We start from the raw sequence: 21,210 nt of genomic DNA, 5'->3' as shown, positions 1-21,210 counted from the left end.
TTGTTCCTCTCATTGTATCTAATAGAAACACCTGTCAAGTGAAAGTACAGAGGAGGGCGACTGCCTTTAATTTGTTGGTTGTTTTGTCCCTCTCTCTGTTTGGTTTTGATTTGTGACTCGGTTGACGATTCGGCCAGAGTGATTCAGTTCCTGGCAGGGCTGGCACCTGTCCCTGATCAACGTCACTGATGTCTCTCTCTCTTCTCTTCCTTCCTTTTTTTGTCTGGCTCCCTTTGACCTCTCCCCTCCTCTTCTCTCATCTCCTCTCTCTGTCCATCTATATCTCTCATCCTCTCCCTCACTCTAACTCTCTCTCTCTCCCTCCCTCCATCTCCCCCTGCCCCTTTCTCTCTCCCTCTCAGATGGAGCTAGCCACAGCGAAGAGTGACATGAACAGACACCTGCATGAGTACATGGATATGTGTAGCATGAAGCGTGGTCTGGACGTGCAGATGGAGACGTGCAGGAGGATGATTAAAGGGGGCAGGAACTCTCCCTCTGTCAGTTCGGTGGCTAGCAGCGACTCAGGGAACACTGACGAGATCCAGGACAAACTACTAGACAAGGATGGAGAGGCTGAGGTGCCAATCAGTTGATAGCCTGGCTCCACCCCCTTCCTCCCCTGTTCACTGACAGCTGCTCACAGAGCTCCACTCTGCTTGGGGGCTGACCCCAGTGTTCTGCCCTGCTTGGCATCTTTAGCCAAGGGGTACTGGTGGTCCTGATGGTCCCAATTGTCCTATGGATCTAGCCCACTGCCCCAGGCCCGGAACTGGTGCTTATTGTCTCTGTTCTCACAGGAATGAAGGGGGACGGGGTTCATTTGCTTCACAAGTGTTTTAAGGCAGAGGTGGTACATACAATATAGTGTCTGAGCTGTGCTCTCTTCCACAGTGCTGCACAGGAACATCCAGCAAAACAATCAACATGATCAAACATGTCATTCTGGCTCACTCTTAGCATAGTCTAAGCAGTTCCACTGTCACCACTGTCATTCTATTGGCCTGAGGCTGAACAGTCCATTTGGTGAACAGGGAACAACATGCACAACATTATTCACCAGTGAGAATATCTATCCTTTTGAGTTTTTTTATAATCACACAAAACATCACAGATCAAGAGCAGTCACACTATTTTGTACTTGCACGTTCCCCATAGATGCAGATTGATCATTCACATATACTGTACATGCAAATGTTCAAATGGGGATTGAAATGTTCTCACCAAAGAGTCAAAGCTAAAAAATCAGTTGACTGGACTCTCCACAGTTACCAGTGTTGACTGGGGAACGGAGCACAGCCCTTTGCTGCTATAATGCATTGTTCATATTCTATGCAATTTAGCTAGCCTTATTTCAGGATAACCTTTGACCTTCATTACCCCTCTTTTCCCTCATGATTTGCCTTTTTAACCTGGGAAAGTGTTTTCTATCTGTTATTCAGAGTGCTCCTGTGTGTTCTCCAAAGTAGAAGAGCAATGGGAGGTGCAGAATTATCGCATAAAAGGAAAACTCCCTAGTGTCCTTTGTCAAAGGCATACCTTCTCCCCCTATCCATGTTAATTTAGAGGCTGTAAACATTTGAAAGGTTATCCAAAACAATATGGAACAAGGTGCCAGCAAACATGCTGTCTTTGATTTGTATTGTCTTATGCTTATTACTATCATAGTAAGATTTAATAATTTCCCCTTAAATGTATCTAATTGGTAGAACTAAGTTATTGATGATTCCTTGGGCTACTCTTTGGTAAGTCCAAAGCAGTGGAAGCTGCTGAGGGGAGGATGGCTCGTGATAATGGCTGGAACGGAGTGAATGGAATGGCATCAATGGAAATCATGTGTTTGATGTATTTGATACTAATCCACCTATTCAGCTCCAGCCATTACCACGAGCCCGTTCTCTCCAATTGAGGTGCCACCAACTTCTTGTGGTCCAAAGAGCTTTTGAAAGTTATTGGTCACCTGTTTGTTCTCTCAGAGATAGGGTACTGAAATGATATATTACATAAAACGATCACGTAAACAGGCAATACTATGAACATTGGTTAATGATACATTCCCTAGATTATACACTGAAAAATTTGATATTTAGGATTTTATTTTGCCAATCTTGGATACTAAACTCAGATGGCCTTTCATAACAACTCCCACCTGTCTGTCCAGCAGGGTGCACTGTTCCTATCATATTCCGTTGTCTAATTGTCATGAGCCCTGGATTGGGTTTATAATTGTTTGTACGTAGATAAGAGGGCTGTTGGCATGTGATCGTATACCCCAGATGCCTTTCTGTTCATATTGCCCTATGTATAATTCATTTTTTGTATTACATCCTGTCTAATGATTTGAATTAAATGAATCAATTAACAAAATTGATCAATGCATGTGGATTGGGGGAGGTTTTCTGGAAGTTATTTTTCAATTGGTTTATGGAGTGTTGTTAGTTTGCAGAATCAAGGACAAAAGTGCTATTTGTATGATGAGGGTTTTAAGATGGAAAAATAATGACATTTGGCATTGCATTGTTTTATGAAGGAAGAAGGGCTATTGCATTTGGTTGTTTCTTTGAATTATTTTACATTGAACTAGAGGCACATAGTTGTAGTATTGCAATTCCCTATCATTTCTTAAATCAAAATATGCATTATGTTCCTGTAATTTTACATGGGCCCATGAATTTGCGTTGTACAGATTGAATTGTGAGTGTTGAGGCATAAATGAAATATTATCTTCTTGTTGAACAATCGTGGATGGTAAAAATGGTATGGAAACTTAACTATTTCATAATTTCATCTGACACAAAGATTCTGGCCCAACCAGTCTATTGTATATTATTTCCTAAACCATAGTAAAGTGTCAAAACTCATACACACTATAAAGACAAATAACATTTAGGGAGAAGCCTTATTCCCAGCTAACTATAAAAATCATTTGTGTTAGATTTAAAATCAGCCTGACGAGTGCAGCAGTAAGCCATGCTTTTTTTCCATCCTTTGTTGCACCATACAGTATAGGCTGGGAAACACCTTGTATGTTGTACAGTAGACCTATGTGCCTTTAGTTCTCATGTCTCATGGTGACTGTAATATTGTTGCATATTTTCAATTGAACAGATTGTCGACACCTTCTTTGCTGAATGTATGGTCAATATTTAGGAGCAGTCTTCTGACTAGACCTACAGTCCCAACCTTACAATCAGAACTGGTGCATATCTCAGGATATGGGTCAGAACACAGAAACCTGATCTGTACATGGCACATTGTTCTTTATTGTCTAAACAAACACAAATTGTACATGTATAGTTGAACTACTACATTATGTACCCTTGCAGGACGTAAGTTTGGCTTATTGAGCCTATATGGGAATTTGAAATTGTTGGGTTTAATTGTTTCATAGGTATTTTATATGGTTGGTTTTATCGATGTAGTGCTAGGGTCTAAAGTGTTACATTAGCCATTACTGAAATGTACACTGTATGACCCAAAGTATGTGGACACCTGCTCGTCGATCATCTCATTCCAAAATCATGGGCATTAATATGGAGTTGGTCCCCCATTTGCTGCTATAACAGCCTCCACTCTTCATGGAAAGCTTTCCACTAGATGTTGGAACATTGCTGCGGGGACTTGCTTCCCTTCAGTCACAAGATAATTAGTAAGGTTGGGCATCGATGTTGGGTGATTAGGCCTGACTCACAGTCAGTGTTCCAATTCATCCCAAAGGTGATCGATGTGGTTGAGGTCAGGGCTATGTGCAGGTCAGTCAAGTTCTTCCACACTGAGTTCGACAAACCATTTCTGTATGGACCTCGCTTTGTGCACGGGGGCATTGTCATGCTGAAACAGGAAAGGGCCTTCTCCAATCTGTTGCCACAAAATTGGAAGCACAGAATCATCTAGAATGTCATTGTATGCTGTAGCATTAAGATTTCCCTTCACTGGGACTAAAGGGCCTAGCCCAAACCATTGTTCCTCCTCCACCAAACTTTACATTTGTCCCTATGCATTCGGGCAGGTAGCGTTCTCTTGGCATCCGCCAAACCCAGATTTGTCCGCAGCACTGCTAGATGGTGAAGTGTGATTCATTACTCCAGAGAACGTGTTTCCACTGCTCCAGAGTCCAATAGCGGCAAGCTTTACACCACTCCAGCCGACGCTTGGCATTGCGTATGGTGACCTCAGGCTTGTGTGCAGCTGCTTGGCCATGGAAACCCTGACGAACAGTTCTTATGCCGTTGCTTCCAGAGGCAGTTTGGAACTTGGTAGTGAGTGTTGCTTCCAAGGACAGGCAATCTTTACATGCTTCAATACTCGGCAGGCCCGTTCTGTGAGCTTGTGTGACTTTCCACTTCGTGGCTGAGCCATTGTTGCTCCTAGATGTTTCCACTTCACAATAGTAGCACTTACAGTTGACGGTGCAGCTCTAGCAGGGCAGACATTTTATGAACTGACTTGTTGGAAAGGTGGCATCCTATGACGGTGCTACATTGAAAGTCACTAAGCTCTTCAGTAAGGCCATTCTACAAATTTGAAGGGGTGTTCACATACTTTTGTATATATTGTGTATCTTCCATTGCTTTGTCACCCTAACGTTCAGAGCTTGTCTGTATTGGGTGGGTTTCCCTGTGTTCTAGAGAGGCAGAGGTAGGTCATCATCCCCAGTCAAGGTGGCCATGGAGGAAAGTACTGTCTTTGATGACCATTATTGACCTCATTGTATTTTCATAAACATTACATAATAATGATGCTATTTCAAGCCTGTTGTTTTTAATTTAAATGATTTATTTCCCTGCATCTTTATTTTTTCAATGCATACCTCTGTGCATTGTAAAATATGATGTTATTTGTATGTAAACTATTAGTAAAACATTGCATTCATGGGGATTCGGGGTATACTGTTGTTTGAAAATAATGAATGTACACTGTAATTGGTGTTGGGGGAAAGTTAAATAAAATGGTGGATTGCCTTTAGCTTGAGTCTTTGTTGTCCTCTAGAGGTGCATCATGTTTAATTATACATATTACAAAATGTTTGATCTGTATGTAACTACCCACCTCATACAGGCTACTCTACATTATTCTGTGCTTAAGTAACAAGTTGAAGATTGATTCATATCGCCTAATAACAATGTCTAAATAATCTGATAGACAGATAGATTGATAGATAGAAAGACATACCATGCCTTCAGAAACTATTCACACCCCCTGACATTTTCCACATTTTGTTGTGTTACAGCCTGAATTAAAAATGTATTAAATTTAGTTTTTTTTGTCACTGGCCTACACACAATACACCATAATGTCAAAATGAAATCGTGTTTTTCAATATGTTTACAAAATAATTAAAAATGAAAAGCTGAAATTTCTTGAGTCAACAAGTATTCAACCCCTTTGTTATGGCAAGCCTAAATAATTTCAGGAGAAGAAAAAAATCAGGCACTGAATATCCTTTTGAGCATGGTGAAGTTATTAATTACATTTTGGATGGTGTATCAATACACCCTGTAACTACAAAAATATAGGTGTCCTCCTTCCCTAACTCAGTTGCCGGAGAGGAAGGACAACGCTCAGGGATTTCACCATGAGACCAATTAAAACAGTTACAGAGTTTAATGGCTGTGATAAGAGAAAACTGAGGATGGATCAACAACATTGTAGTTACTCCACAATAGTAACTTAATTGACAGAGTGAAAATAAGGAAGTCTGTACAAATATTCCAAAACATGCATCCTGTTTGCAACAATGCACTAAAGTAAAACTGCAAAAAATGTGGCAAAGCAATTAAATTTTTGTCCTGAATACAAAGTGTTATGCTTGGGGCAAATCCAATACAACAGATTACTGAGTACCACTCACCAAAATGTCAAGCATAGTGGTGGCTGCCTCATGTTATGGGTATACTTGTAATTGTTAAAGGACTGTGGAGTTTTTCAGAAGACACAGAATGGAGCTAAGCACAGGAAAAATCCTAGAGGAAAACCTGGTTCAGTCTGCTTTTCACCAGACACTGAGAGAGGAATTCACCTTTCAGCAGGACAATAGCCTAAAACAAGGCCAAATCTACATTGGAGTTGCTTACCAAGAAGACAGTGAATGCTCCTGAGTGGCTGGGTTACAGTTTTGCCTTAAATCTACTTGAAAATCTATGGCAAGCCCTGAAAATGGTTGTGTAGCAATGATCACCTACCAATTTGACAGAGTTTTGAAGAATTTTGAAAAGAATAAGGGGAGAATGTTGCACAATCTGTGGGTGGAAAGCTCTTAGAGACCTACCCAGAAAGACTCACATCTGTAAACCCTGCTAAAGGTGCTTCTACAAAGTATTTACTCAGGGGTGTGAATACTTATGTCAGTTGTAAAATCATCTTTTCACTTTGTCATTATAAGGTATTGTGTGTAAATGGGTGAGAAAAAATCTATTTAATCCGTTTAGAATTCAGGCTGTAACACAACAAAATGTGGATTAATTCAAGGGTTATGGATATTTTTTTATGGCACTGTAGATATACTGAAAAAAGATATAAACACAACATGGAATAGTTTCAAAGACTTTGCTGAGTTCCAGTTCATATAAGGAAATCAGTCAATTTAAACAAATTAATTAGGCCCTAATCTATGGATTTCACGATTGGGAATACAGATATCCATCTGTTGGTCACAGATACCGTTACCGTTACATACCGTGACATGTCTGGTGAGTGGGCAGGCCATGGAAGAACTGGGACATTTTCAGCTTCCAGGAATTGTCTACACATCCTTGCGATATTGGGCCGTGCATTATCTTGCTGAAACATGAGATGATGGTGGCGGATGAATGGCACGACAATGGGCCTCAGGATCTGGTCACCGTATCTCTGTGCATTCAAATTGCCATCGATAAAATGCAGTTGTTATCAGTAGTTTATGCCTGACCTTACCATAACCCCACCGCCACCATGGGGCTCTCTGTTCACAACGTTGACACCATACACCAGGTCTGCAGTTGTGAGGCCGGTTGGAACATTTCTGGAATCCTTTATTTCAGCTCATGAAACATGGAACCAACACTTATCTGTTGCGTTTATATTTTGTTCCGTGTAGATAGAAAAGTGAGGCAGCAACAGTAGGCTATACATTCTCTGACAGTTACATTCGTCACAATGAAAGTAATTTAGGTTACATGGGAAAATCAGTAATTGTGCAAAAGATAAGCGGGACATTTACATCAAAGAGAAACATATGCTCCGTCGAAAATATAATTTCTCAATTCAGAAATGACAGCCCTATACTGTGATTGGCTGGAGATGTCTTCTTAGTGCTGATTGGCCACTCGCAGACTCGCCCTCTTTGCCTCCAGTAAGTTTCATTATGAATATGTGAGGTGTGTTTAGCAATAATTCTTTCTTTGAAATATTAACAAGTACAATTTCAAAAGTTTCACAGTGTAAATATTACGATTAAATTATGTCATTTCTGTTTAGATAAAATACTGTAAATTACTGTGACAATTTAGCCGCAAGTGTGGTAATATAATGAATGTGGCCTCCCTATGGAATATTGGTACGGGCCGAATCCTCTGAACTCGCTATACGTGCAACCAGTAGGCTACTCAAGATATCAAACAGCTTCAATGTATCTTATCAGTTTTGATACATTGTATCGGTTCCCTGAAGTGGTCTTATAAGGGTGTTTTTATTAGATTGTCCTTTTTCTCTCTACATATTTTCCATTGGAACATGCTGCGTGTGAGATCAGCATTCTACCAGTCTTGGAAGGGGTACGTATTTTCACATGAACATACACGAGACTAACTCGTGGTTACTCTTCGTAACCAAGCTAATGTAATTTGCATTATTTTGGTAGCTAATAGTACATTTTCAATGTCAAGGCCAAGCAAAATAAGTTTAAATAAGTTATTTATGATTTTGTGTCTTCTGATTACCATGATTCCATGCCGCATGAGTAAAGTTAACAGTTCACAGAAATACTATTCACTCAAAAATCAGAAAGTGAATGATACACCATGGGCACATAGAGCTAGAAAGAGAACTCCTCTTTTTATCTGTTCTATTATAGCGTCTGTGACAGCATGGGCAGCGCCATTGAGGCTACATCTATTTTAAAGGGGTCAATTTCCTTCTTCATTGGATGATTGCTGCACATCCATAGCAAACCCTACCCATAGCAAACCCCATCCATAGGAAACTCCACCCAGTTGACTACTTAAAAATGGTGGAAGCCCTCCATGGCGATGTCCATGGCAATGTTCCTGCTAAAATGGTTATATCCATGATGAATCCTCTATCTATCTCTATGACAGTAGACTTGGACTAAAAACCTGAAGTGGCACTGGCAACTGGTGTTATGCAAGAAATCAAATGGACAGAAGGAACCTGTATGGGCAAGCCAGCTGCATGAATGTTTATTTATGCAGTTACCCTTGGTAAAACATTATAGCCATATTTTGAATCTCTTTAGAGGTCTGACTTTTCTGTTGGGTGAGGAAGATCAATAAACTGTATGAAGGCTGTGTTGTTGTACAGCAGGTCACCCATTGACAGAGAAGCATCTGTGTAGATGTGGGAAGGCAGTTGACTAATCATATTTCATCGATTCCATGTGTCAGGGGAGTTGAGGGTGTTTTTTAATATTTGAATACGAGCCCCTGTCTACCCAGTTAGACACTCTGACCTTCACTGACTATTTAAACTAGAGCAGTTAATCATTTTTTGAGGCAGTGCATGCACGATCACCAGAAGTTTGGCAGTTTTCTAACTTTTCCACAAAGAAATTAGACACAGACAGCCGTGTTCACCCCGACACACAGACAATAGTGAAATATCAAATAAGCATGAATTGCTTATTGCAATTGCTTGCTGCTGTTAGGTGTGTCTGGCTTTTTATAGTTTTTACAGATGCAAGATGGTCCCATCTTTTATGCACGACTTGCATTTTTTAAGCCTTTATGCTATAACAACTGGTCATAACAGAATAACTGATTGTGAGATTACTTCAAGTTACTTATTCCAGCTGACAGAAGACTGCAGCTTGCCAAAATCTAGCAGGGAAGAGGCAGGACAGAACCAACTCTGAGGTGCACCTGTATAAAAAGACAGTTCAATATTGCGGCAGGGTAGCCTAGTGGTTAGAGCGTTGTAACCGGAAGGTTGCAAGTTCAAACCCCCAAGCTGACAAGGTACAAATCTGTCATTCTGCCTCTGAACAGGCAGTTAACCCACTGTTCCTAGGCCGTCATTGAAAATAAGAATTTGTTCTTAACTGACTTGCCTAGTTAAAAAAAATATATATATATTATTATTATTTTTTAAATCGCACCAAGACCACAATCTACATGGCCAGTAAAGTCTTATTCAGGTCAACAGAATTTGGCCTTGCCTCAAAATGAACTGAATGGCATTCATTCTCTTCCATAACCACATTGTTAAGTTTCATATTATTCAAAACAAAGATGTAAAAGAGCTGTAATACATTGATGAACAAATGCTTCACTTTGCACCATGAGGATGAGTCTCAGATTTTGGGATATAATGTATGTGGGGGATGTCTGCTGCTGCGTATATGTCCATCTTCACTTAGTGTGCATCTGTCTCCTAATGTGTGTCTCTCTGTGCAGCTTCAGGACCTTCCCCTGTGCGGCTGTTGAGGTGAAGAATGAGCCCATCCTGGGATTCAACGAGGGCAGTCCAGAGAGGGCCGAGCTGCAGAAGGTGCGCGCACACATACAATCATACACAGCACACACTCTCAAGCAAATAACCACCGCATGCACCATTCCATATGCCCTTTATGACCTACAAGGTCATCTCTATAAAAGATGAGACTCAATAAGGTTGTGTGTGTGATAGGCCCTGGATGACCTGAAGGGGAAGACAGAGGAGATTCCCTGTGTAGTTGGAGATGAACATGTGTGGACCAAAGACATCAGATACCAGCTATCCGTGAGTGGAGTCAACAGCACGTCCCTAATCTGAGCAAACTATTGCTCCATGCTGCCTGCAAATATGGGAGCCTGGATACTGAAGCTCTCACTTTTACCCTCACACTGCTGCTCAGATACACAGCATACTGCCTAATCCAAATGGAAACTTTCCAGGCCTGTGAAGTTAAACTGGAAATAATGTAGACTGTAATAATGTTTTGTTATCAGCTGTGTTATTAGTTTTCTATAACATCCATCATAAACCAACATACTACCTATACTGGGGGCCTGCCTGTGGAGTCTGTAGTCCCATGTCGCTCATTTGGTAGTGCATGGTGCTTGCAATGCCAGGTTTGTGGGTTTCATTCCCACGGGGGACCAGTATGAAAATGTATGCACTCACTAATGTAAGTTGCTCTGGATAAGGCGTCTGCTAAATTAGTCAAATGTAAATTTTGACCAATACCACACTGTCTTTAAATGTTATTTCCTGAAGCTATTATTACCTATTAATCAATGTAATTCTTTATTTTATTTTTGAAAGCCCTTCAACCACTCTCACAAACTGGCCAAGTTTTGCTATGCTGACAAGGTAAACTAAGATTACAGTTCTTCTGTTTTTATTCATCAGACATTCACCAAGATTTACGTAACCTGACTGGATGGTGTTGCCTCGGTATGATTGATACAGGAGCTGCTCAACAAGGCGATCTTGGCCTCTGTGGCGGCGAGGAGAGAATGGGACCTGAAACCCATCCAGGACCGAGCCCAGGTCCTCTTTAAGGCTGCTGACATCATCAGTGGACCTAAGAGAGCTGAGATTCTGGCCAAGACCATGATCGGCCAGGTACAGTGAACTATTTAGTCTACATGTTGTTTTAATAATCTTATAATTGTATGGCTGAATATCAAGTGGATATTCATCCCCTAAGCGTTTTTTTTTTCGTGACTGGGAACGCATTCTCATTTACAGCAATGACCTGGGGAATAGTTACATAAATGTTACAGGGGAGAGGAGGGTGGATGAATGAGCCAATTGAATGAGCACATTTTTTTCTGATTTATTTTCTAGGGTAAAACAGTGGTGCAGGCAGAGATTGATGCAGCTGCAGAGCTAATAGACTTCTTCCGGTTCAATGCGAAGCACGCTGTTGAACTGGAGAGCCAGCAGCCCCTGGACAGTGACGGTAGCACCAACACCATGCTCTACCGTGGGCTGGAGGTGAGCACTCTCTGGTCCTAGCATCATCTAAACTTGATAATAGTCACAGATAAAAGCCTTTATACTTGGGGATATGTTAGGATGGATTTTCTAGAACTCATATTTTCCAGGAGTTGTTGTTGTTAACACCTTTATTTCCCTTTAACTACAGGGTTTCATAGCTGCTGTTGCCCCATTTAACTTCACTGCAATTGGTGGAAACCTGGCAGGTACACCTGCTCTCATGGTAAGTGTTCCCCTACAAACAACAATACCCAAATTGTCCTTATAGTTCTAATACATTTCACATTTAGATGCTGATGTGTGTTTGTTATAGTCTGAACCGGACTTTCTTTGTTTGCCTGTGTTTTTCAGGGTAATGTAGTTCTGTGGAAGCCTAGTGACACAGCCATGTCAGCTAGCTACGCCGTCTACAATGTCCTCCGGGATTCAGGGTTGCCCCCCAACATCATCCAGTTTGTGCCGGCTGATGGACCAGTATTTGGAGACACCATCACCTCCTCTGAACACCTTGCTGGCATCAACTTCACTGGCAGTGTCCCGTATGTGTTTATCTCTACATGTTAAAGCATACCTAAAACTGATTGCCACTTTTGGTACATAATACCAAATCTATACCACACTGTTTTTAGTTAACAACCCTGGAGTCTCTTAACAACCCATTTCTGTTTCAGTACCTTCAAGCGCCTGTGGAAACAGGTGGCCCAGAACCTGGATGTCTACAAGAATTTTCCTCGGGTGGCAGGAGGTGGGTTGGACCAATAGAGAAACCATAGAGATAAATGCTGTACACCACCACACTGTCAAGTTATTAAACGGATTGAATATTAAACATGAGAATATTGACTTCATACTCATCTTATATCTACACTCCCCTCCAAATGTATTTGGACAGTGAAGCTCAAATTTGTACATTTGGATCTATACTGCAGTATTTTGGATTTGAGATCAAATGTTTCATTAGGTGACAATACAGAATGTCACATTTTATTTGAGGGTATTTTCATACATATCTGTTTTACTGTTTCTAAATGAAATCACTATGTATCTAGTACCCCCATTTGAAGTTTTGTTTTTCATTAGTATTTTTACAAATTCACTTATAGTGTATTAAAGTAGTCAAAAGTTTTGTCCCATATTACTAGCACGCAATGACTACATCGAGCTTGTGACTCTACAAACTTGTTGGATGCATTTGCAGTTTGTTTTGGTAGTGTTTAAGATTATGTTTTGCCAATAGGAGCTAAATGGTGAATAATGTATTGTGTCATTTTGGAGTCACTTTTATTGTAAATAAGAATATAATATGTTTCTGAACACTTCTACGTTAATGTGGATGCAACCATGGATAATCATGAATAATGAGAGGTTAGCATTCTTTTTTTGGGGGGGGGGGTTTATGATCTTTGTTCCTCTGTAATTTTCTCACTCGTCATTATTCATTCATCATTTTTTGTAATTTTTTATTTACAATAAAAGTTACTCCAAAATGATACTATGTTATTCACCATTCAGTTCCTATTGGGCAAAACATAAATAGAAAAACAACCAAAACAAATTGCAAATGCATCCAACTAGTTTATAGAGTCACAAGCTTGATGTAGTCATGGCGTGCTGTGTTAATATGGGACCAAATACAAAAATGTTGAGTTTAATACACTATTAAGTGATTTTGTCAAAATATTTATGAAAAAATAACTTATTCATATGTGGGGACTAGATGCATGAAATGCTTTCATTTTTAAATGGTAGGACACATACTGTATGTTTGAAAATGCCTTCAAATAAAAGGTGACATTCAGTACTCTTGTCTCATTCAAAACATTTGATCTCAAATCCAAAAAGCTGGAGAATAGAGCCACATTTGCTCATTTTAACTTCACCGTCCAAATAAATACGAAGGGGAGTGTATATCAGTCGTTGAAAACTGCCTCACGACATCCTCCTCTGCCATACCTTTCAGAATGCGGTGGTAAGAACTTCCATTTTGTGCACAAGTCAGCAGATGTACAGAGTGTCGTGACAGGGACCATCCGCTCAGCGTTTGAGTACGGAGGGCAGAAGTGCTCGGCCTGCTCCAGGATGTATGTACCAGACTCTCTGTGGCCCCAGATCAAACAGGGGCTCCTGGACATCCACAAGCAGCTCAAAGTGGGAGACGTAAGTGTGCAACTGACCTTAGCTTCTAGGACTGTTTCATCAGTCACTTTGGCACAATGGTTATTTTGGTGTGAATAGTTACAGCCAGTTGACGTGTGCTCCAATAGGAGATATTTGAAAGTGTTGAAGTTTTTACTGTAGGTGTTAATTTGATATCAGGTTGTTATAACGGTCTCCATGATTCCCCTGTCCAGCCCGTGGAGGACTGGAGTACATTCTTCTCTGCTGTGATTGATGACAAGGTACAGTACTGTGAGATTTGCCACTCTTGATGCTTGATCAGAAGCAGCTATATTACTTCTGATCAAGAGTTATTTTATTTTCAAGATTATTTTACATTTTAGTGACTCTTTATATATGATTTATTTTTGTCTCAGTCCTTTGCTCGTATTAAGAAGTGGTTGGACCATGCCAAGTCTTCCCCTAAGTTGAACGTTATTGCTGGGGGCCACTGTAATGACAAGAAGGGTTACTTTGTGGAGCCCACCATCATTGAGAGCACAGACCCACAAGAAGCCATCATGGCCGAGGTAAGACTCAATATTCTTGATAAGTAGTTATTGTCGATCACCTCTTTACTCACCACTGTTATTAGCCTATGGAACATCGTACTGTGATTCTAGTTTTAACCATGTATGTTCTCACTTCTTTTAACCAACCTACAAGTGGTATACCAGACATGCGTACATGTCATAATCACATGAGAGACAGTCAGTTGAGTCTGAATTGCTGAAACTGACTTTATTCTAGCCTGTTAGATATGGTTGTTTTATGAAGAAAAAAAGCAGGATTGTGTTTTCACTTTTAGTTCACTTTTAGTGCAGTTTTAACTGAGACGCCTGCGATCAGGCTCAGGGCCAAGTGCAGTTTTAACTGAGATGCCTGCGATCAGGCTCAGGGCCAAGTGCAGTTTTAACTGAGACGCCTGTGATCAGGCTCAGGGCCAAGTGCTTGGATTACTCACATAAACATGTATACAGGGATGTAATGGACACCATGTTTGTTTAACCAAAGCCATGCTTCACACACTAAACCCCAAGGCATTTTTAACTCAAAAACGTCTAGTAAGTTGAACTCAAAGTCAATGAAAAGTCATTATTAATTCAAATGTTTGTGGTACTCAAAACTAAATGAGTTATCAAATCAACATTAAAAAAAAATAATGATAACAAATTAACTTTTTTCCCAGCATGCTCTACGTCAGGTTGATTTTATTTTTATATCTGTGTTTTTGCATGTACATTGAGTGTTTGATTAATCTTATGCTACACAAAGATAAATAACTAAACCAATGAAATCATTTATTTAGATTTCTTGCACCTGTTACTGAAATGGTTGTTCTAGATTAAATGGTTTATGTAGTCTCCTCAAACTGTTTCTAACCCTGGCAGTCACTATGAATGCGGGAGAATAAACATTTCAACTGTTGGATATCCTAACTCTGGCTGAATTCCAATAGGAATTACACATCACCTTGGATGCCAACATAATGTGAATTGTGGTTAGGGTTGCAAAATTCTGGTACATTTCCCAGGTTTTCCAGAAATCTGGTTTGGAAGACTCCTGGATATCCTTCAACCAGGATCTTTTTTTACATCTGGGAATTTGGGAAAGTTACTGGAATTTTGCACCACACTTTCAGGCCTGATGTGGCCTGTAAACCATTAATTTTAGGCCACTGCATTAGGGTAAAGCTAGGCCTCAAAATTAGGCCTTAAGAGATATGTATTGTCATAAAGAGTTAATTATAATGATAATATTTGCCTAGGAACTCACTTGGTGAAAGACACAGGACAGAAAATGAACGAATTCAACTATCAACAACAAATAGTGTCATGGGTGGTAACACTACAATTCACTCAAAGGCAAGGCACACTGGGAAATTATATTGGAGGCGTGTTCAAGCTGATACAACTCAGTTCTGGACACCTACAGGGTCATAGTGACTCTTTCGGTATGAGTAATGACTACAAAATCACTATAGGTAACTGTACTCAAATATATTAAGTGCAACCGGTTTCCTCAAGTTTTTAGTAATGACAGCACTTTGGGGTTTACAGTGCACTCTGCTTCAAAAATGGGGGGCTAGTCCTCCTTGCTTCCTTGCATTGCGATTGCTCAGTTAATATGGAACTTTATAACAACTCTGTTATAACTCGCTTCTGGGTTAACTCCTGTAGGAAATCTTTGGGCCAGTTCTGTCTGTCTATGTTTACCCTGAGAATGACTACCTGGAAGTTCTGCACCTGATAGACAACACATCACCATATGCCCTGACAGGAGCTGTCTTTGCTCTTGATAAGTACGTTCCATTACTTCAGCTGGTTTGCAATGGAGTGTCAGTATTGATGAAATAAAGAACATAATATAGTTTTTATATACAAATATTATGAATGCAAAGCCAACTTTGATCAGCTTATTGATAATAGATGTTGCTTCCTAAACCCTTTAGTAATGTTTTTGTTCCAGGAATGTTGTGAATGAGGCAGCCAAAGCCTTGCGGAACGCTGCAGGAAATTACTATGTTAATGACAAGTCCACTGGCTCTATTGTCGCCCAGCAACCATTTGGTGGCGCCAGAGCTTCAGGTACCAATGCACAGCCCGCACACCAATCCACAGCTCATTGATATCCATGTGACTGCTAACAGTTCTATAACTCAGGACTTCTCATTACTCCTGGTTAGCTCTCTATGTCTGGCATGGATACTTCTGTCAAATGGGTACATCATCTTTATTGATATCAATAATACCTAAAACATGAACTTTTGTCTGCAAAGGTACTAATGACAAACCTGGTGGTCCTCACTACGTACTCAGATGGACGTCCCCACAGGTGGTCAAGGCCACCCACGTCCCGCTCCGAGAATGGAAGTACCCCTATATGGGTTAAAAAGACAGTACTCTACCCCTTCCTCCCCTACCTAGGCCTCCCTCACCCAATCCTAGTTCTGTAGAGGAATCTGTAGGTGTTTTCTCCAGTCGACACGGACAATCAAATGAAGAGAACAATGCTCTCCTTACTCATCCAAGTTTTGTCCCTTTTTGCCCTTATAAGTATGCACTGAATCTATACACAAGTACGAATGTAATTATTAGCTGTTCTAAATTGAAAGGGGGAGCAACAGTGCCCCTCTGGCACTTCATGAGATCAGCAGGAGCTGCAGCTGACCCAGCCAAGCTGCCTGCTAGCTGTACAGAAGAATGACAATATGACAATACGTCCCGTGGATCCACAGACATAGTAAAACTGTGTGGTCTACCATGGATTCCACAGACTTGTAGTAATCAGTCATCTGTTTTTTTAATCAAATGGCTGCTATGTGCTTCTGAGCCTCTGTTTTACCATCTCAGTACTGACTGGTCCTGAGATGTAGGCTACTCACTGTTAGGTTGTCTCCGCCTGTTCTGTCCTGAGGAAAGTATTCAAAGAGTTGTTAAGCATCAAATACTTTACGAAACTGACTCTGTATTATAAAAATTAACTGACCGTCTCATCTTAACATTTTTTGACAAAAACAATAACACTGAGTTTCGACCATGAATATTTCATGACAGCTAAAGTTCAAGTATCAAAATGTTTATAATTTTAAGTGTTTGTGATGGCAAAAAGAGGGGAAAATGGTTATCTTCTTTTTTTGGTGCTAAGAAAGTCCTTAACCTAAACTCAGTTCCTTGCTGTGTACACTTGAACTATGGCTGGTCCTACAGGATGTGGCTATGATCACATGTATTTATAAAGCCCTCAGCATATGTCACAAAGTGCTTATACAGAAACCCAGCCTAAAACCCCAAAGAGCAAGCAATACAGATATAAAGTACAGTAGCTAGGAAAAACTCCCTAGAAAGGCAGGAGCCTAGGAAGAAACCTAGAGAGGAACCAGGCGCTGAGGGGTGGCCACTCTTCTGGCTGTTCTGGGTGGAGATTTATAATAGTACATGGCCAGATCGTTCTTGAATATGTTCAAACGAGAGGGTCGAAAACAGCATGTCCTGGACAAGGTAGCACGTCCGTTGAACCGGTCACGGTTCCATTGCCGCATGCAAACAGCAGAAACTGGATCAGCAGCACGACCAGTTGGACTAGGACAGCCAGGAGTCGTCATGCCAGGTAGTCCTGAGGCATGGGCCTCTGGGTGGGGGGAGAGAAAGAGAGACATTGAGACTGCGCATGACAGCTTGGTCTCATAGACTAAACGTAACATACTAAAAGTACATCCGGGACACTCAAATTAGTATGATATTTTATGTTTGCTATGGTTACGTGAGGAAAATACCAAAAGTAGGGTGGTTGGTCAGGCATATAATGTAAATGTCTAGCAATCCAAAGGTTGCGAGTTCGAATCTCATCACAGACAACTTTCGCATTTTACTTTTAAACTACTTACAACTTTTTATAACTTTTGCAACTACTAGCATGTTACGTAACCCTTGACCCTTTTTAGCTAACCCTAACCCTTTAACAGAACTCCTAAACTTAACCCTAACCCCTATCCTAGCAACATTAGCTACCTAGCTAGAATTTGTAACATTATACGTTTTGAAAATTCATAACATATTGTACGTTTTGCAAATTCGTTACATAATCATACAAAATGGGTGATGGACATCCACAAATTAATACATACCATACGAAACGTAACATACTAACTGGAGTGTCTTGGATTTCCGTTAAGGATATTACAAAATGCTCTGAGACCCGGTTGAGCATGAGGGTGCTGTTACCTTTTTACTTAAACCCCACTTTGCCATCTAATCATGTTTACCTCAGCAACCGCGCACACTTACTGTTCTTTTCCAATTGTGGAATATTTTACTGAGCATTTGCAAAAATATATGTAAGTGTTAATTGCTTCAACTTCATGTAATTGCTCAGTCTCAATCGGAATTTCATGCCATCTTTATCGTTTTGAAAACAATTTCAGGGGGATATATTTTGATACAATGTATTTTGTATTTTTAATATTTTTCTGTTAAATGCTAATATAAATGATTTGTCTTCGATTGTGCCTGTATTGGTAATAATAGAGATTGACCTTTATTAAATTTGTAAGAATGGTCATTAAATTATTTCAGAAAGTATATTAACCTTTTGTGTTTAATGTCATATTTTTGTTTCTGAATGTGGCTTGCTTTAATCCATACTCTGTTGTTATTGTGACAGCTGATGGTGTTTCTCCAGTTTCTAACCCCTTCTAAATATTGTAAGGTTGAGCTACATACTTCTTGTACAATTGGTTTCTTCTGCATCCATCGATACCAACCATTAATCTGTGTGATTAACAGGGGCTGAGCTAGGGCGGTGTTTGTGAGACTAGGGCGCATCCCGAAGGTGGCTGGGTCTTTTTACAAAAATGTCTGTAGAGTCCTAATAGTTTGAGCTACAAACTCTTATAAGGGATCTATGAAAAGTTGGGACTCTAACAAACACACACATGTGACATATGTTTTCCTCTATGACGCTCACAAGCTACACAAGGGTCATTAGAAGGTAAGGGTCTCTTCTACATAGATCATTGGAAATCCCAGGACATAGTGTCTATAATACCGTAATAAGCTCACATTGTTGCTGTCACAAACACCAAACTCCACACAGTTGTCACTGACTAGTTCAATAGTAATTTCCCACTGAGAAAACAATTTCTGTACTTACAGCATTCATATAAATTCATTTTTCTGGTTTTGCTTTGGTGGACATAAAAAAAACATTTGTCAAAACTCATGAATGCAACTAATTTATCAATTTGTTTTGTGTTCAACTTGTAACCCTGGTTGTCCTGAAAATAAGATTGGTCAAACACTTCATTGTGAGGCTAAATATAAGGGCTGGACATGCAGATAAATGAAAAAACAAGTTTTGCTGGGGTCTCGGGACTGATAGGGTTAACCAATTTGACAAGAGAGTTAAAATGTGTACCTGCCCAGAGTGAACTGGGATTGCTGTCCTACACTGAGGTGTCAAAGTACAAAGCCAAGGTATTTACTTCCTGTCAGGATGTTTGAGTATGTGCTAGCATCTCTACCTCATCCCTCACGCTGTGATGTGTTTATAGTGCCACACTCCTGTCACATCAAAGTCAGATGGGAGGAGACATCCTTACCGTGCCTTTGGCACACTCCCATCCTTCAAACTGTTGGAAGTTAGTGCTGTATGTGTAGACACGGGAAAGAGCACTGCCTGGCAGCACAGGAAGTTGGTGGCACCTTAATTGGGGAGGACAGGCTCATGATAATGGCTGGACCAGAATTAGTGGAATGCCATTCCATTCGCTCCGATCCAGCCATTATTATGAGCCGTTCTACCCTCAGCAGCCTCCACTACCTGACAGACACCAAATGTCTGGATATATAGGCTCAAAGAACCTGCTGTGTATTTTTTTTATACTCAACTTTCTCATTGCAACTTTTTCCACTGTTATGAATCCTAATGGAATCATACAACCAGAGCCAATGTGCAGGCAGGAATAGGCAATGGTGCTCATTAACTAAAGGGAAATTGAAAGAAACATATCTAGACAAACTAAATATTCAAACTGGTCACTGGCAAATTTGTAACTCATTAGTTGAACATTTCTAAACCATCTGTAGGGGGAATACAAATTACGTGTTACTATTCCTATTGAAAGAAGTCTGAAGAATAATTGTCATTTTGTGAGTATATTTTGTCATGTCAAAATATTTAGCACAGGTCCTGGGTACTTTATAGTGTCATTACAAAGCTATGCCAAGTATTCTAGGGACTGATCTCATGGTGATACATACTGCAGTGGAATGCTTTTTTATGCAGATTTATGGAATAACATGTCTGTTGTGCAGCACAATTGGGAGAGCTCCATGTGGGATGCTTCAAATAAACCCCCATCATGCTTTGAATGATATGATGTCCATTGTTCCCTGTAATACATAGATGTACCTTCACTGGTCATATTCAATTGTTAATGGTGTTGTTGTAGCCTAAATTTCTGGCTAATGCCATATTCACATGTAAGATTTAATCTGATTTCTTTTTTGTTTGCCATCCAGCTTTATACCAGCAATAAAACGCAATGTGTTGGATTGAGAATGTTGGCGCTTCTAATTGACAGCTCTTGAATGGTGTGAGTGTGGGAGAGAAGCTCCGGTTAGCTAGCGTTTTCCGGAGGCGCCAGTGCTAGCTTTTGTGTAACAGCAGCTGGACCATTCAATTTGAACATGTTTACTCAACAGAATCGAGCCCTTCATGCCTTCATTCTCCCTCCCAAAATCAAGCTCCTATATCTTCTACAGTGAAAACACTCCACTGGGCACAGACGTCAGTTCAAAGTCTAGCCTTGATATACATTTGGTTGAGTTGTCAACTAACATGAATTCAACGTGAAATCAACAAAATATTTCACCATGTCATTGGGTTTAGGTTAAAAGTTTGGTTAACAAATTAAGAAAAAAAAGACGAAATGCCCTTATTGATGACTTTTGCAAATCCAATTCGTTTTCCACTTTGTCTTCACATACATTGTTGTGGTTGAAATGACTTGTAAAAGAGCGTTGATTCAACCTGTTTTTACCCAATGGGACATTTAGAGCAAGATGTTTTTATGGTGGGAAGCAAAATAAATAGTAACGTTACTCTGTGTGGGAAGGCTGTACATCAATATTTTGTTGTTGTCGGGAAATATGGAGACCACCTGTAGTCTTGTAGGCTTCGTTTAGGCTAAGTTGTTCGCTGAAATATTTTGGTATAAATCACTGTGTAGTCCTGTTGGTATCATTCTGAATGATGTGAAATTATGTCTTTTTATGCATGAAGTTCAGTCATTCCTGCCATTTAAGTGCCACCTTATTTTAAATAGAGGTGTAGGCCTACTGTCTATAAGTGTTGTGTATAAAAAAAAACATAGAAATAGTAGCCTAATTAATAGAGATTCGTCCATAAATT

General features: G+C 40.1%; 2 protein-coding genes across 3 annotated transcripts in view; both read left to right on the top strand.

Moving 5' to 3' along the window:
- Window positions 1–3,761, top strand: part of LOC112254492 (intermediate filament family orphan 2-like) — a 73,853-nt gene extending 70,092 nt beyond the window's left edge. For both annotated transcript variants that reach the window (XM_024427155.2, XM_024427153.2), the window contains exon 8: window positions 363–3,761. In XM_024427155.2, the coding sequence (XP_024282923.1) occupies window positions 363–596 (234 nt within the window). In that variant the 3' untranslated portion in view covers window positions 597–3,761. The remainder of the gene's footprint in view (window positions 1–362) is intronic.
- Window positions 3,762–7,473: 3,712 nt separating this feature from the next.
- On the top strand, window positions 7,474–20,358 carry LOC112254491 (delta-1-pyrroline-5-carboxylate dehydrogenase, mitochondrial). The gene is made up of 15 exons (XM_024427152.2): window positions 7,474–7,751; window positions 9,609–9,702; window positions 9,841–9,933; window positions 10,459–10,506; window positions 10,606–10,761; window positions 10,987–11,136; window positions 11,288–11,362; window positions 11,491–11,678; window positions 11,811–11,884; window positions 13,100–13,296; window positions 13,491–13,538; window positions 13,674–13,826; window positions 15,477–15,598; window positions 15,766–15,884; window positions 16,076–20,358. The coding sequence occupies exons 1-15, from the start codon at window positions 7,711–7,713 to the stop codon at window positions 16,186–16,188; spliced, it is 1,671 nt and encodes a 556-aa protein (XP_024282920.1). The 5' UTR covers window positions 7,474–7,710; the 3' UTR covers window positions 16,189–20,358.
- The last annotated feature ends 852 nt before the right edge of the window (window positions 20,359–21,210 follow it).

This window comes from Oncorhynchus tshawytscha, linkage group LG07 (genome assembly GCF_018296145.1).
Source record: "Oncorhynchus tshawytscha isolate Ot180627B linkage group LG07, Otsh_v2.0, whole genome shotgun sequence".
NCBI lineage: Eukaryota > Metazoa > Chordata > Actinopteri > Salmoniformes > Salmonidae > Oncorhynchus > Oncorhynchus tshawytscha.
The sequence above is the reverse complement of the archived record's forward strand: the minus strand, read 5'-3'. Positions and strand labels throughout refer to the sequence as shown.